At 41.5% G+C, this 18188-nt stretch overlaps 1 protein-coding gene across 7 annotated transcripts in view; it reads right to left on the bottom strand.

Moving 5' to 3' along the window:
• The window catches only part of slit2 (slit homolog 2 (Drosophila)), a 122698-nt gene that overhangs the window by 35516 nt on the left and 68994 nt on the right, over nucleotides 1-18188 (bottom strand). For all 7 annotated transcript variants that reach the window (XM_078164322.1, XM_078164303.1, XM_078164310.1 and 4 more), the window contains exons 5-11: nucleotides 11723-11794; nucleotides 10728-10799; nucleotides 8612-8683; nucleotides 8201-8364; nucleotides 7638-7776; nucleotides 3991-4062; nucleotides 3729-3800 (exon numbers count right to left, since the gene is read on the bottom strand). In XM_078164322.1, coding sequence (XP_078020448.1) covers nucleotides 3729-3800; nucleotides 3991-4062; nucleotides 7638-7776; nucleotides 8201-8364; nucleotides 8612-8683; nucleotides 10728-10799; nucleotides 11723-11794 — 663 coding nt within the window. The remainder of the gene's footprint in view (nucleotides 1-3728; nucleotides 3801-3990; nucleotides 4063-7637; nucleotides 7777-8200; nucleotides 8365-8611; nucleotides 8684-10727; nucleotides 10800-11722; nucleotides 11795-18188) is intronic.

Below are 18188 nucleotides of genomic sequence, written 5' to 3'. Positions count from 1 at the left end.
CTGTCAGCACTGTTGCTGATGTTAGCACTGTGCTACTAGTTGCCGCTATTTTGGCTCAGCTACTTCAAAGTTTGCTTGCGACACAGCCGTGTGCATGTATTGAAAATTTAACAGAAAGGAACTAGAATTATAGTCTCCCAGTTGTATGCCTATGCAAACCAGTAAAGTTGCAGTTACAGACATGAGTGCCTCACACACATGTTCTTCTGATTTATACAGTCAGCACAGTTTAAAGATGAGTGTCACAAATTCAGTATCTGACCAAATGTGTCCCCTTTTGTTCCTGAGTTATGATGTGACATAATATGTCACATCATAACTCATCATAACTATTTTTAGTTTATTATTAGTTATGATGCTGCAGTGAAGTTGACCTTTGACCTTCTGGATACATAATATCATCATCATTTTATCCTATTAGACATTCGTGTAAAATTTTGTCATAATTTTCTTATGAAATCTTAAGTTATGGCCAAAAACATGTTTTGTGAGCTCACAGTGACCTTCAACCACCAAATTCTAATCAGATCATTCTTGGGTGTAAGTAGACATTTGTGCCAAATTTAAGGAAAGTCCCTTAAGGTGTGAGATAGTGGGTTCACGAGAATGGGACGGATGCAAGGTCAAAGTGACCTTCACCTTTGACCATCAAAATTGAATCAGTTCATCACCGATTCCAATTGGATATTTGTGCCAAATTTATAGAAATTTTTTTGAGGCATTCTTGATATAGTGGGTTGACGAGAATGGGACGAATGGACAACCCAAAAATGTAATGCCTCCAGCCACGACTCTTGCCGACATGGAGACATAAAAATAATCCACCCTGTGATTCAGATCAGCTTCAGAATTTAATGGCTTCTTCCTTGGCCCATGCTACACCCTTCCACCAAGTTTTACATACAACGGGCAGAGTTGTTTTTCTGTAATCCTAACTAACAAAAAGACAAACGCACAAACAGCATAGAAAACATTGACCTCCCTGGCGGAAATAATAAAATGCTGCCCGTATAAACACTCTGCCTCTTTGTGCAACAACACCTGGCTGTATGTAAACATTACAGACATAAAGCATAACTCCTTCTGAACACTTTTCATCTAAATGTCACAATAAAAATACTCCTCCATAAATCTGGCTCCAATGCAAGTAATGCACGCTGTTATCAGAGAAAAGCTTTTTATAAATGCATCAGATTACAAACAGGTCAAGGCTGAGACTGCCACTGCCTTGCCCAACAAATACCTTAGACGCACACACACATACTCAGAGAGCTATCAGTCATCTTTATGCTCCACGCTGAGTTGAACTGTGTATGTAGGCAGTCTAAAGACATGTGTTTTAGATTGGCTTTTATTTCATTGTGCTGAGTGGCTGTCCCTGAGAGACCTGAGGTTGGGAAACACACGGTGCAGAGAGTGGATGCTTCATTTATGTCTCACACACGCATTAGCACGTACTGTTTCGAGTGCCCACGCGCACACACATGTACAGACATACAGACACATGCACAGAGAGAATCGATGGCTCATTTACATCCTCTCTCACCAAACCCTGACACACAATGAACACACAGTGCAGTTTAATGTGAAAGCCATACTGTATGTGGTGTGTCAGCATGAATGTGTGTGTCCCATTCTCTCTGTGGTGAATGTGTAATGAGGTGGCAGAAGCCTCCATTCAGCAATTCAGCATTTATGAATTATTGACTTTGGAGAGACGAGACCTTAATATAACTCCTTCATGAAATAACTCTACATCCCTCACTCCCTCTCCTGCTCCTCTCTCCATCTCCTTTCCAAAAGCTTCACACGCAAAGCAGATGGTCCGACCTGAGATTCAGGCCGCTGTGGAGGCCAACAGCACAACCGTTCTACTCAAAGGTGCATCTTAAATGTCTTTGTTATACTGCAAATGTAAGCCACAGTTAAAGGATAATTCTATTTCTCTTAATTTTGTAAATTTGGCCATTATTTCCAGCCATGATAATAAGATAAGAAGTTCAACAGGGCAGGAAACGAGTTTTATACAAACACCAAACTTATGGAACAGAATGGAAGGCAAAATTATTACCTCCACCAAGAAGGTTATGTTTTTGGTTTGGTTTGTTTGTTTATCAGCAGGATTACGAAAAAACTAGAGGCCTGATTTTCATTAAACTTGGTGGAAGGATGTAGCATGGGCCAAGGAATCCGAACCATGGGGTGGATACATAAATTATTACATTTTATTGCTGGACAGAGCATTTGGCCTTGGTGGAGGTCTGCGTTCTCTGATTGCACCTCTTGTTACTATTAAAACTGACCCTTTGCTAGGGGTTGCTTGGTTACTGCGCCTACAACAGTAACTTTAAGTTACTGTAATATTATTTATATGTAGAAAAGTTTTGAGAACGAAAACAAACCATTAAGGCTGGCAAAGTCATTTGGGTTAATTTTTCTGAACCCAACAAATAGCAGTACTGAACCGCTAATGCCAATGCTAGCCGAAACTCTGACATAATGGTTACGGCATTCACTATTGGAGTGATAGAGTACCGGCTCCCAAGCCTGATTCATGAATCAGGCTTTTTCTACCATAACCTACTTGTAACTGCACATGATAATGTATTTACCTCACAATACGCTGACTCTTGGTCTCGGAAGCCAGGCATGTTAATGCTTGTAGTTTATGTTGGAACAGGCAGACACATTATTTAATCTCACCATCTTGAAGTCGTGGTTTTGTAAAAGGCGATATAAATGGCACCACCAGGAGTATAGGGTCCTATGAAACAGTTGCTAAGCAATAGTTGGACAATTGTGGTTTGGTGGATGGTTTGAACAAACAGTCTTTACCAGAATGCCCCACTAAAAACCATGGCAACATGCAGACTGACTGCCTAATTCAACTTGCACCCAGCATGCATAGTGTTTATGTGCAATATGGAATCATTTCCAATATGTTCACTTTAGTTTCCTCCTCCAGATAAAGTGGTTTAGATAATTGGGATTAACTGTTGGCTTGTGTGAAACCTGTCTAATCATATGACTGCTATTATGTCTCGGCCTTACTGGTTGCTTTCTTGTAGTGATGTTATTATGTTCCCAAATCTTAGAAATTAACTTGGTAAACTGGGGAGAGCAGGATCTGTTGGGACATTCTGAAATTGACACAAAATAACCTTCCATTACTCACAGACAACTTGAACAGTAATGAAATTGATTTGATCTCTTAACAGATACAGGTGTCTGCTAACAGTCTATCAAGTTTAGAGACCAATCCAAATGCGAAAAGCACAATTTCATGAACTGTACCAGGAGGGCATTTTCCCAAAAGTCTGCCTCTTTGGGATGGTCAGGACAGCGGGTAGGGTCAGTTAGGACACCTTGTTCTAGACAACAAAGTATATCATTGCCACTGAAAAAATGCTGTCTAAATTTGAACTATTTATATTTACAATGTCACTTGTTTTCTTGGAGAAAAAAAATCTTACATATATAATTTACTAAGCTGTGTCATTTGGCTGTCCTCTGAGTCTTAATTTCAGCTGCACCTATGTAGTTACCATAGGGTACATGTAGCCTAGAGTTTTATCTAATGTGGGTTTGTTGTTTGCTAAAATTGTTATTGTTATAGTTACAGTTCCTGGTGTAAACAGACCTTAGATATTCCTCCTGAGATACAAAGTGCCATATTGGGGTGCTTTGTGTAAACTGCATCTTAAATACAAACATCACACAGTACTCACAGAGAGTTGAGGGAGCGCAGACCTTGGAAGGCGTCCGAGGCTAGCTCTGATATCTGGTTGTTACTCAAGTCTCTGTGAAGAACAGATCCAAAGAAAAAAAGAAACAAGAGACAGAGAGGCATAGAGCCAGAGCCAGAGAGTCAGCGAGGGAGAGAAAGACATGTAAAGTTTAACACGGAGGTCAACAAAAACAGGATGAAAACAAAAGTTTTTGTGGATAGTTGACAGGGTGCACAATACATGGATCTCCTCATCTACTCACATCCTGCGCAACTTCTTATAAGGAGAAAAGGCTCCAGCTGGAATCACCTTGATGGCGTTCTGCTCCAGTCGTCTGGAACCAAACATACACACAGACCATTGAGGAGCGACATTAACATTTCCATATCACAGAGCTATCTCTGCTGTATCGTTGACTGCTGCTCATTCCCGGGGGCTCTGGCTAAGGGGAACATTCCCAGATAAGGCGCTTTGATGACCGTTGCCAAAGTCTGTCAACTTTCTCTGATCTTTCGCCCTCTTTAACATGTGCACAGTCAGACGCACACACAAACACACACCCTTAACTATCTGGGCAGTGGTCCATTAAGTGCCAGTCTGACCCTGTGTCAGTCAGGCCCAAACAAACTGAGCCAGGCCAGGAGAGAGAAAGAGAGTGGGAGGGGGCAAACAAAAGAGAAAACAGACCCAAACAAGCATTCTCTAAACATTTCACATGTGCAGTCACCGTGACAAGAAAGGCGGTGGAACATGATTTGCAAACCAACCATTCGATTGTGAAACATTTCCCTAAAATGAGTTTGTTTTTCATTTGCTGTTCTCTTCTGTTCAGCTTTATTCCAGTCCTTTCTTCATTACTAACATGTTTGAATGATCACACAGGAAAATTGTAGCAATGTAATGTATTCTGCTTTTATATAATCTGGGGCAAGTCCACGTCAAGCCTCAAGTCAATCGACTCTGGTCCAAGTCAAATCTAAAATAAAAAGATATGAGTTTAATTAAGTATTAAGTAGTATAAAGTCTTGTCAAAGCAGGTCTCAAGTTGTGTCTTAAGTCAATTGCAGTAGGTCCAATGCAAGTCTCAAGTCTTGTCATGAAGTCTGAAGTCAAGTCCAAAAGCAATCAAGACAAGTGCAAGTCGAGTCAACTTAGACAGGTTAAATGAAAATCAGTCAGGACAAGTCGATTCTCAAGTTAATTGAGACAAGCCAAATCTTAAGTCTGGTCAAAGCACGTCTTAAGTCAAGTCTCCAGTACATCAAAGTCTTAAAGTAATCGCATCAAGTCTTTAAGTATTATCATAGTACGTCTCCAGTTAAGTCTCAAGACTAGATAATAGATATCAGTGCAGCTCAAGCATGAAGCCTTAAAAAGCAAGTGTGAAGTGTGAATCAATTGAGGTCCAAGTCAAGTTAGGTCTGAAGTTACAAAGTTGAAATCAATTCCCAAGTCAATCCAGAAAAGTTCATCTCGAGCAAAAGTCAGTCAAGACAGGTCAAGTCTCAAGTTTGGTCAAAGTATGTCTTAAGCCAACTCTCAAATCAGTCGAGATAAGTCTAAGTCAGGTGTTAAGTCTTTTCATGGCAGGTCTGAAGTCAAATCTAAAAGCATCTGAAACAAGTCCAAGTCAGTGCTCAAGTCAGTCAAGACAGGTCAAATCTCACATCTGGTCAAAGCATCTCTCAAGTCAAGTCTTAAATCAAAGAAGACAAATCAGAGTCAAGTATAAAGTATTATCATAGCAGGTCTCAAGTCAAGTCTCAATTCAGCTGTGTGAAGTAGCAGTCAAGTCTCAGGTCTTGTCATGGCAGGCCTGAGGTCAAGTTTAAAAGCAACTGAGATGAGTCTAATTCAACTTAAAATCAATCAACACAAGTCTAAGTCAGATCTCAAGTCTGGACAAAGCATGTTTCAAATCAAGTCACAAAACACTCAAAACAAGTCCAAGTCAAGTCAAAGACTTGTCCACTAGTCGCAGGGTTGGTGATTTAAACCTCAGCTCCTTCTGTCCACATTTTGAGTGTCCTTGAGGAGAACCCTCTGGTCTCGATCGTCAGTCCAGCACTTTGCATAGCTGCTCAGTCCATTTACAGTTTCAGTTCATCAAAGCAGGTTTATAGTCAGAGAGAGGTCTTAAGTCAAGTCTCAAACCAAATGAGACAAGTCCAAATAAAGTCTTCATGTCTCTGTCAAGTCTTCAGTCAAGACAAGTGCAAGCTATGTCATCATAAGCAAGATCTCTGAATGCCTAATACTACTAGAATAACACAGCATTTTAAAATTTTCCATTCAAAGCTTTGTTACATGGTTGGGCTACATAGCTGAATAGCTGATTAATTCCTTTAATGGTAAGAGCTAGTAATTAAATATAAAAGGCCTGTCTAATGCTGATTTTTAATTTTCTCCAGGATTTTACAAGAACTTAAGTCTCGAGCGGTCAAGTGTCAAGTTTGACCTCTCGACCAGCAGGTTCAGTTAAGACCAATTGGTCTTAACTGAACCTGGTCCTAACTGCTAAGTCAGCCTTTGTTAAGACCAGTCTTTAGAACGAACTTCACGTCAGTTGAACCAACCCAACTTAAGCCTAGTCTTAACTACGCCCTGTCTTAGCAATGCGTGTTCATGTGAATGCCCAGCAACTTTGGCTATTGCCTACCAGTATATGTGTTGCTAGGATACACTGTTAAATTCTCCCACTGTTTTGTTATTGTGTTACTTATCATTTATCATTTGCTACAACGTTATTAATGAACATCAGAGAAATTACAAGGAAATTTCACAGACATCAAGATACAAAGATTTATAGAACTGTACAGGAGAACCATGTCTGTGTTTGCTTGACAGCAGCTGGTAGCTAGATGATGCTCTAAGAGAATGGAGAAAAAAGGTAAACAAACTTGGCTGCAGTTCACAACTCATGGACCAACAGTGTATTAAAGATTGAGGACTAGACCAGTGTCTGAACGGACCGACAGTGACATTTGCCAGTAAGTTTATATTGTGCTGCTTAATGTACTGCTGCTGACCAGCTAATAAGCTTGCTATCTTGCTTGATAACGGAAATTAGCGGTGCACATTTTACTGGTAAATGTTTGTTTGGTCATTCATTCAACAGGCTGAGGTGAGGACAAGACGTGTTTATGTTTGTGTGTTGACTAGATAAATGGAGACTGTAGCAGGAAAGCTGATGTGGGTTGCTGTTCAACTATTGTGGCTTTTGTGTTGTGTATCCGGCTGATGACATACAGAAACAGTTGAGATTTTGACTTTACACCTGCTCCTGACAAGGCATAAAATTTACGCCTGGTCTTAGAGAGAGGGAGGCTTAAGCCTAGATGGTGCAACCAGCATAATTCTGAGGTCGAACTTAGAAGGGCATGTTGTGACCGACTTAGCTTAAGACCTGGTGTAAGCCCTGTTGGTGCAACCTGCCCCTAATGTTTTTGCCCATGTAAGTGAAATCTCAAAACAGTCTCATCCAAGTCACATCTAGAGTCCTCATTTTTGTGACTCTGAGTCTCTAAAGCTCTGCTTGGTACTTCGTCACTTTAAATCTGCTGGTTATATTTTCTTGATGTCCCCTCTAGATAGAGATATGATTAGTCGTGTCCTTCACATTAATCTTGCGGTTCTTCCTCCCTCATCCCTTCATTATTTTCTTAAGCAGGGAAGAGCTGCATGACCAGGCTTTCTCATTTCACAGATGTGTGGTTTTATTCCACTGCACAGAGAGAAAGAGAAGTAGTGAAACAGAAAGGTGGAAAGAGGCAAAGAAGGAAAATGGAGGGAAGCACGGTGAAAGAGCAAGAGAAATATCACTGCACTGAGGGTGCTTTTGTGCATGTGTGTGCATGTAGAGTAATGCAGGTGTGTGTGTGTGTGTGTGTGTGTGTGTGTGTGCCTTACATCTCAGTGATGGTTTCAGGTAGGTTGGTGGGTATTTCTGTCAGTCCCTTCCCTCTGCAGTCCACGATGTTGTTACTGCAGGTGCAGGACTCTGGGCACTGTAACACACTGCAGGAGGAAGATGATGACGACTGGTGACCTACACAGAGACAGAGGGCCAATATTATCCAAGGATCATAGTTGTGCTTGGTGTTAATCCCAAAGGCGAAGAATGTTGGAGCTGACAGAATTCAGTGAAGAAAAGTGTGAACCAGCAGCCAGGCAACAAAGTGTGCAGGTGAGTTAGAGAGGCACTGTCCCTAAATGTGATAGTGATCTTGACTATTCATCTTGTGCTCTTTTTATATCATATGCTGTACAGAAAATCTGATCAGTGCATATTTTAGTGCAGTGCGTGAGGGTTAAAGCCAAGCCATGCGATGGAAGATGAGTACTTGCCTTCGTCCCCATCTTGAAAAGCATGAGCAAACAAGACAAAGCAAAAGCTGGGTTTGCTACTGTAAAACACCAAGCGAATATAAGTCACGAAATAGACAATGATGCAAATAGTCAAATAAACCTACCTGTGCAGGCAAACTCCTTCTTCTGCACCTCAGCCACGTTGTGCCCCCTCAAGTGCGGCGGGGCCATGCATTGCGTGTAAAGACCCAGACGGGGGCGCTGTCGCAGCCACTCTGACAGCCAGGCCACGTGGCAGTCACACTGCAGGTTGTTGGAGTGCAGGCGACTAGGGGAGAGAGGTGGTGGGAGGGAGGAGAGGAAGGGATGGAGAGTAAGTGGCGAAACAGGTGGAGGGGAGGGAGAGGAGAAATAATAGATTTGAGGATGTGGGAGACAGGAGCAGGAAGGGTGGAGATAGGGAGGAAGAGGTGCAAGTACAGATCGATCAATCAATTGTACAAACGGGCACGAATGAGAGGAATCCTTCCCATTGGGATGGTAATGTGTACCAAATACTCAGCGGAGCCACTTACAAGGTCCTGAGCTTTGGCATGTGGTTGAAACTGGCCACAGACAGTCGGCTGATGTTGTTGTTGTTGAGGGTGCTAAGGGGGGGAAAAGGAGCACAAAACACGACGCCATTAGATTCATCAGACTCTTATGCAGTCACAGGGTTGTTGTACACTAACACAGGGAACTGGCTTAATCAGCACAGTTGGGCGCAGAAGTCGTTGAGTGCCACATAATTAGTGTAATTCTAAACACTGGTTAGAGGTGAATCCTGACTCTCAAATAAGTTGCACCTTGTTAACCACAAAATTTGTAGTATTAACATTTTCTCCTACTGAGTCTGCTTGCTAATTAGCGCTCTTATCACCTGGCTCATTTGATTAAACCTGTGTCTCATTTTTTTAAGACACAGTATTAGAAAATATAATGTTAACTTTAATTATATTAATATTAATTTTATACTTATTAGTCGACAGATTGGCAGTAAAAATGTCGCCTATCCCTCTTTTTACACACTGCACACATGCAACTCGGGCAGATAATGCAAGGTGTGGTGCCGCTGGAGCAATTTTGGGGGGTCTGCTAAAGGGCACCTTGGCAGCTACCAGGCCACAGTCCATATTTAGTCCGTATTGGGGACTTGAACCAGTGACCATCTGCCTCCCAAGCCAAGTCCCGAGGGACTGCACCCTACTGCAGCTACAGTCTAATTAATCCAAACTCATTCGATTTAGGATTGATTCAACTGCAGGATGCACAAGAAATATTTGACACCTTGGCAGCGATTATACTGGAAACAGGCACAGCAGTGTCTTTCTAGAAAGCTAACAAAATGAGCATTTCAGCAAAAACACTTGACTGTAATTTATGATGTAAAAGTTGGACACAAAAAAATGTACATTCACTGACATCACTTGAGATAAATCACAAATTTAAAGAAGCATTTCACTGCTGTAAATGGTCTATTTATAAAACTGGGCTGTCAATGCAGTCAGAAGATGCAAATACTTGATAAGAGGATAATAGGTAGAAAACTTATAACTACAATAATGCACTTCACTGCACTGGACCAATAAACACTGTCTGTATTAAAGTTAAACAGGAAACTTTATTATTATTACGTTATTATTATTAAATATGTTTCTGAAAACATTTCAGGCAAGAAACAGGTAATGCAGTGACAGAACCTTGGTTAATATCTACTCAGCACTGTGGGGTTTTACAGTTTCAGCCTTCATTTAAAAAACACAATAAACAGTATAGCAGCCACTTCCTGTTCACAAATTCTCATATTACAGCCAAACTGGGCACTCGGATATTTTTCTGAAGACATTTTTGGTGAGAAATAGGCACTACAGTAACAGAACTGGTTTATATTTGATCAGTATTGCCTAGTTTTACAGTTTGATCTGAGTTTGAGAAAGATGGGGCGTCAGGTGTCTCATGATCCGCTTCTATGGTCTTTGTGTCTGTGGTGGCAAGCATATGAAAATGCAAAAGTACAATCTGTATTTCAGGCAACAGCCCAAGAGTCAGCGAAATGCATCATCTGGCAGATTTTGAGCTGAGAGAGGAGCAGGGAAATCTGGGTGCTGGTTAGATGGAGGGAAGTTTACCACAGTTCATTAACACATACTTCCCACATTGTTATGATACAAAGCTGGTTGAAAATTGACAAAGTATCGGTTTGGGTGTCAGTGAACTTGACTACGCTCAAACCTCTGTTCAGCTTTTACACCACTCCCAGTTCATTAGTTCATATTCACACGAATTATCCATAATTTTGACTTTAAAATCAAAGCAACTTGCCTTTTCCTCGTAAAACGATGAAAATTAATATCCGTCATTAAGAAAATCAACAAGCTACTCAGTCAGGCTGACAAGGGGTCTGTGCAGTGGCACTAATTATGTGGTGATCAATTAACTCATTATGAGATGATAGTGACAGTCCGTGATCAGGCATCAAGTGTCATTCCTGAATATACATGAAGCCGTCCATTTTCCGGAGCTGCACAAGCAATGCAGTGTTTCAAAGGTCAACGAGGATATGAGCTGTTCCGTGTCCCGCTGCTGTTAGTGTTCATCATTCATCAGAGCTCTGCTGTTGTTAACGGGCTGACTGAATAAGCAGGTACTCACAGCACTTCCAGGTCACGTAACGCTCGGAAAGCTCCATCTTCGATACAGCTGATGTGGTTGTAGTCCAACTGGCTGCACACACACACACACACACAGTAGAGAGAAAAAAAAAGGAAGCTGTTGTGGGATGTAAAGGTGTCTTACAGTATATTTTGAGGTGAAATTCGAGCCAGACAGCCAACTCATCTACAACCTCTCTCTGTCTCCCTCGCACTTACTCACTTTCTCTTTTGCTTCACTTCTGTCTCCCAAGCTCATTGTTCTCTGTAGATGTATTTCACAACGAATTCATCTCTGTATCCATTCCCCTTTCCTGCTCTCTTCTATCTGACGTCTAATTTGTATGCACTGCTCTTTACCTCCTTCCCCCTTCTCTCTCTGTCTCTCTCTCTCTTTTTTCTCAGAATTGCTTTGCTGAAACAATTTAATTAAGACATAAGGACAGTAAATCATGTGCTGTCACCCGCATGCTAATGCACACACACACACATTCACATGGACACACACAGTGTGCCCTGTCCTTTTATAATAATTGCAAGGCATTTCAAAAAAATTATGTGATGTGGAAAAAAAACTGGGATGCAGCCAAATAGTCCAAAAAAATCCATATTTCTAGAATTACTGCTGGGCAATTACTTTATCTGCAAAATGACCAACAATTATCTTCAATCATCATAACTATGACTGAGACAAAACAAAGAGAGGAAACAACAGAAATGCCAGTGACGTGACCATGCACACGCACACACACACACACACACACACACACACACACACAGAGCTGCTAACGAGCAGCGGTGCCAGTCAATACAGCAAGCAGGAGGCACATGACATTTAACACAATGAAATATTGATGCACAGGCACATGGGGGTTGTGCACATTTACAACACCCTGGAAAGCAAGTGACAGATGTGCACACATATGCACACACACAAATGCACACACACATACACTCGCTCACATGCACAGAAAGTATAGCTAAAGTGCCACTTACAGGTTCTTGATCTCCACAGCTCCCCTGAAGGCTTTCCTTGGAACCCCCTGAATCTGGTTCTCGCTGAGATCACTGGACAGAGAGAGAAAGATGGAGAGAAGAAGGGAGAGGGAAGAAATAAGGTGGCAGAGTTAAGTCAAGCTGTCACAGAGCCACTTGCTTTGCAGCATAAGTACTTGATGTAATCACCAAAATGCAGTGGGGGGAAACTTCAGAGCCAGTCAGATCATCTGCGAGATTGAGTTCCTTGCACACAGAGCACTCCTTCGCCAAATATAATCAGCTGTCTCTATTCATCTCTCAGTGACACAAAAAATGCTCCCTCCGATAAGTGTCCACGTATCCGGAGCCAATTCAATTGTCTGCTTTGAACATCCATCCAACTCAGGTATACCAGGCTATAAATGCTTTAACAACCTGTAGGGGGCACTAGTGACCTCCGCTTCCAACAGAGCTTCCTGTTCCTCCTCTCATCTCTCCCACTCATCTCTCCATCGCCCCCGCCACCACCCCCCCTTCTGCTTTTAAGGAGTGAGTGATGGATGTGTGTGTGCGCGCTGGGGTTTACAGAGATTTAATTTTCAGCCACTTTAACTAAGCCGCAGCTTGGAAAACAGCAAAAAAAAAAAAAAAAAAAAAAAGAAAAACACTAAATTTACTGCAGTCGGTGACACACATACACACAGACATGTGTGCTAATACATGTTCCCCTGCTTCACTCACACGAGTACATAAATACACTCAAACACATGAACAGGTGTCTCACATAAACTAAATCTACCGCCTGCAGCCAGTGAAACGCATGCTATCGCTGGTTGGTATAGCAACTTGATTTAGTGAAGGACACACATGCATAGGTGCTGAAGGATGTACACACAAATAGTTACATGAAATGAGGTGTAAAGCACGCTCGCATACTCACGCGCAAATATAAATAAAGTAATGCAAAGACAAGGGAGTGAATTCAGCTGTCTGGAGGATCCAGACATATTACTGGATGTGAAATGCAGATACTACAAAATCAAGCATCTCATCATCTCAACATCAGAAAAACATTTCTGGAAACAGGACACTTGGACAACTTAATGGGTTCTCAGACTGATGGACAATATGAGTGTGTGTGTGTGTGTGTCATCCGTCACCAACACAGACCAAAGTTCCAGACGGACTATTTGACCTTTCACCACTGACCCTCCAGCTCTTGACCCCAGCTGTGGCACTGTGACCTCCACCATGCTAATCGGCTAACAGCTAATGCCCAGCCACATTCCTCACATTCCTGTCTGTGTGTGATCGTACGATCAGTACTGCAGGTATCATCCACCTCCTGTGTTTCCACCTGCTGCTTCTGCACCTGCAGCTGAAGTGATCATTTGTTGCTAAATTTAAAACAACACAAGAGAGAGGGCGTTTGAAAGATGGAGAAACATGAGTGGTTGTATTTTTGTTATTAAGGATGATCTTTTGTCGACTTTATTAATGTCCAATTGAAATGACAAAACTAGTCCCTTTATTGCAAATAAAGGTGAAAGTGAACGCCTCTTCAGCCTCCAAGCCTGTGGGAGGATGGCCTGTTTCTGTTTCTTCTACAAACATATTGAAGTCATACAGACATCACCCTGCATTGTACCTACCCCTCATCCCTCCCTACCTCCGAAGCCTGGATATTGATTGACAGCTGAGGCAGCAAGGGCACAAAGACACAATGTAAACAAACTTTCTCCAGTAACTGTAGCTTATTAGCAAAGGGACAGATGTTTGCAGTGGTATTGGACCTCAACGTTCTGCATCTACACCCACTGATCATGACATCTGCAAGTAAATGTTTAAGATGCTCAAGCTGCTACCAAACAAGCTATCAATCCCGTGAACATTACATAAGCCATTGTACTTTTCCTCCATAGAAGTTAGTTTCTTATAGGAGGACGAGTTGCAAGATATTCACAAAACTTGTGGCTTTTTTGCATGTAGCAGACTGCGCTCTGGTTGTCAGTCAACGTCACTGTGTAATAACAAAGTAACTGCTGCTTTATGCAAATACATTTAAATTTAAAATGTGTTGTGTGTTTTATTTAATAATTTTAGTCACTTCTTTTAAGCTGCAGTTGGTAACTTTTACAAAAATAACTCTTTAGCATGTGCTGAAAATGTCACTACATTCAGACAGCAGTACATGACACAGTGAAAACATCATGTCCCTCCTTCTCCTCGTAGTGCTTCTGATGGCATTCACAAGAATCTGCAGCGGCTGAAGGAAAACAACCAGTCAGAGTCAGGGAGTCTAACTCGGCTGTCAATCATGTCAATCACTGCTCATGAACTGTGAAACTAGTCAGCTCTGATCAAATATGAATCAGCATTTTGTTATGTTACTGCATTGCCTATTTCTCATCTCAAATGTTTCAGAAACATATTTTAGTGCACTGTTTAGCTGTAAAATTAGATAGTTTGCTCTGGTCAGTGGGCAGTGCCTCATTTAAGCTTGACTGTTTTCAACATGGTGGCCAGGTCCTAATGTTACAGCTAAACCAATGCATTCTCATCCCGAGTTGTCAAATATCGGCAGTTGGTCAGTGGACTTTCGGATCTCCATATGACGTGCTAGGTATCCTCCTGTGTCTGTTGTTAACGTTTCATGACGCTATGTCCATTTGCGCTTGTTACATGTATTGTGTCTTCAAAATACATGTCTGTTTTCACAGAAAACAGAAATCACCTCGTATTTATGTTTATTTCTTTGTGCAACAAAAGCACATGGTTAGGTTTAGAAAAAAAATGGTTTGGCTTAACATTCACACAGGAAGTGAAAAGTGGGATCCCAGGTGAATGTTCAGAGTTTGTTGGACCCATTCACCTTCCCTCCCATCCGCCCTACAGGGACTTTCCAGCTGCTTTATATGACGTTGCTACCAGTGGCATTTCAAACTGGCGCCAGCTGTTGAGTTTCATGACGCCGCAAAAGGTGCCTTTGTGTGTCGGTATCTAACGCGGATGTCCACTGGCACAGCATCAGTATTTGATGATGGGTTGGTGGCCACTGTGTCAACAACTGCCACTCCCTGGTGCATATTATACTGCCACGAAAGGGGCCCTTGTGCATTTGTATCTAACGCTGAGATCACTGACAAAGCGGTGGTATCTGACAACTTTTGGAATGAAAACGGCTAAACAGTACACTAAAATATGTCACTGAAAACATGTGAGGAGAGAAATATGCAATGCAGTAGCAGAATCTTGATTTATATTTGATCAGCGCTGTCTAATTTGACCACAGTACACAAGCAGTGACTGACATTGACTGACAGCTGCGTTAAAGACTCCTCGCTTGTGATTGGTTGTTCTCTCTCAGCTGCGGTGGATTCTTGCAAATGCCACTAGAAGTACTACAAGGGGGATGGATATGATTTTTTTTCCCATAGACTCTCTGTCTCATGTAATACTGTGAGCATATAGTGACAGTTTTAACATATATGACCCACAGTTATTTTTACAAAAGTTACCAACGACAGCTTTAAGCCAAAATGTCAATCATTTTCTGGTTCCAGCTTTTGAATGTGAGGATTTGCAGCTTTTCTGTTTTAAATTATGCTGAACTGGATATCTTTGGACTTTGGACTGTTTTGTCAGACAAAACAAACAAACTGAAGACATCAACTTTGGTTCTGGAGAAATTATGATTGGCCAAAAATTGTTGCACAGAATTCAAACAGCCAACTAATGTAAAATTAAATTTCCTCTTACATAAATAAATAAAGCACTACAAATAACATAATTTCAGTTGGACTTCACTTCTACACCTGCACACACACACACACACACACACACACACACACACACACATTGTAAAGGCAAGTTCACATCATGTTTGAGTGCTCTCTGATGCCGAGATCAATCAACGTGATCCTGGAATAAGACTTTACAAACAGAGGTAGATGAAAAAGAGCCTTCACTTTTGCTGTTTTACACACACAACACAAACATGTGTGTACTTCTCTTCATGCGTGCACACACACAAACACAGACGCACATACACACAGAGCGGCTGGTCTGAATCAAATAGAGTGTATCCTGATACTGTTTTTACACGACCAGGGGGGTTTGGAAAACAGCCGTGCTCCTTTAACCGCTGGAACTCTAAAACCAAATAAACACTGCGAAAGTGCTCCTTAACCCTACACACACACACACACACACACACACACACACACACACACCTGCAGTCTGCATCCACTTCATCTGCCTATCACATGTAGAAATCGGTAAAAACTTGTTAATGTGTCATATGTGAGGAGCTGACAGCTTGACAGTCTGTATGTCTGTATTTTAGGCCGCACACAGACCTCACTGTACTCGACAGCACACAGTCACACACAGTCAGCTAATGTTGGCCGGAGTGTGTTTACACACACACTTAACATGTTCACTTGGGAGCATATACAACTCACTTTCACAATTATAGTAATGTAGCTACGGTGAACGCCACACAAAAGTGGGGTTTAACCTATACGGTACACGAGAGGTGGTGTACAGTATTTAAGTGTGTACGTGTGTGGCTGTGTATTTCTGTGTGTCTGACATATACATTTATCTGCTGATGCACTGAGATGATTGGAAATTGATTTTTCATGTCCCTCTGTCCCTGTGATCTACGACAAGAGAGACAGCACACACACACACACACACACACACACATACACACACGTGCTCACACATAGTACATGCATACACATGTGATTGGCAGTTGGAGTTGGTGAGGGGCTCTTAAGGAAGTGCAGGAGGCCACTCTCAACCCTATTCATCACTCAGACCACCACACAGACAGAGAGAGAGGGTGAATAGTAAGTTTTCCCCCTATGAGGAAATTGACTTCTTAGGGATTTAGGAGTGGATTTTCTCCCTCAGTTTTGTGCCAAGGCACCTGATTCAATTTCATCTTTAGTTAAATGGTTTGGTAGACGTCCCACCCACCACTTTCCCCCTCTTTCTCTCTATATCCCTCTCTGGCTTTCCCTCTCTGTCAGCCTCTCTGCTTCCATCCTCTTTTCTCTCTCCGTTCCTTTTCTGTGAAATTGGTCTTTTGGACTTCCCCAAAGTTTAACCCCTCACCTCTGCCCCTGTGCCTAAAAGCCTAAAACCAGGAGGTTACCTTCATTAAAAGCGGCTCCTGCTGAGCCCAGTGAGTGTGAATGGGTGTGTGCGAGTGAGTGTGTGTGTGTTTTTGTTTGAAGGGGCCGGAGGTATTAAATCCACACAGGAACTATATCACGCTGCTAAGTTAAGAACCCTCTGAAACATGCACGCACACACACCCACACCCACACCCACCCACACACACACACACACACACACACACACACACACAACTACTGAAAATTGACAGCACACGGCCATAATGCCAAGACAGGAAGATTTTAAGGAATACTTCACTCATAAAATGACAACTTGTGTATAAATTAGTCATGCTGATTTACATTGAATAAGTAAAGACATTTTTTTGTCTTATGTGCGTCCACGGAAATCGGTGAACATTGATTTATTGATTCTCTCACACAACTTGTGCAGAATAATCCAAGTCTCATTTATCCAATCGTATGCTCAGTACTTCCTAAACATGCATCTTTACTAGAGTCTTTCTCTATAAAACCAAACTAAAAGTGAAACTTATCTATGCTCTCTTCAAAGCCAGACTCCAGTACTAACTGTTAACTGTTCACAGGTGCAGTGACTAAAAAAATCTTACATCCCTCTTCATCTGAACTTTCACTCTGTTTATCATCATGCCTCTTTTTGACCACAGGAGGCTGAATGAATCTAAAAATGCATCTTTTTTACATTTGCTCATAAATATGGACCTGAAATCACCAGTGACACATTTTAGTGTGAAAGAGGAAAACAGAGCTGTTAGCCTGCTAAGACACGGTGTGGCAGTAAAGTAAGCAAGACGACCCCTGTCTAACACCTGTAACCCACTCTGTGATCATGCTTTTTGACAAAAGAACTATTGTAAAGCTGGATTTATTTTCTGAATGCACTCATAAATCACCAGAATTTTTTTATTAGTACACTTAATTGGTGTTATTTTTTTCTGTCCATTCCAAGGGATGGAGAATCTAAATGCAATTAACCACCTAATAGTAACAATGATAATAAACATTAACAGACCTTGTTGTTAAAAACAAAAACATGGGTTAATTTATTTTTCATAAATGTTTAAGTCATGTAAATTTGTATTGTATTTGTTCCTACTACTCAAAATATCATCAATTTCAGTCTCCACAAAACAAAATGTTGAAAACCTGAGATGAATATGCTGTATACATAATCAATCAGATGCATCAGAAGCAGATTGTATCATTAGAACAGTATTTCCCTATTTGGAAAATATTTCCCCTTTTCTTTCCATGGTGGATATTTTTGAAAAGAAAATCCTGAGTGAAAGCTAGAAATCTGTAATATAAGTTTTTGA

The sequence above is a fragment of the Epinephelus lanceolatus genome, chromosome 3 (assembly GCF_041903045.1).
Source record: "Epinephelus lanceolatus isolate andai-2023 chromosome 3, ASM4190304v1, whole genome shotgun sequence".
Classification (NCBI taxonomy): Eukaryota; Metazoa; Chordata; class Actinopteri; order Perciformes; family Serranidae; genus Epinephelus; species Epinephelus lanceolatus.
The sequence above is the reverse complement of the archived record's forward strand: the minus strand, read 5'-3'. Positions and strand labels throughout refer to the sequence as shown.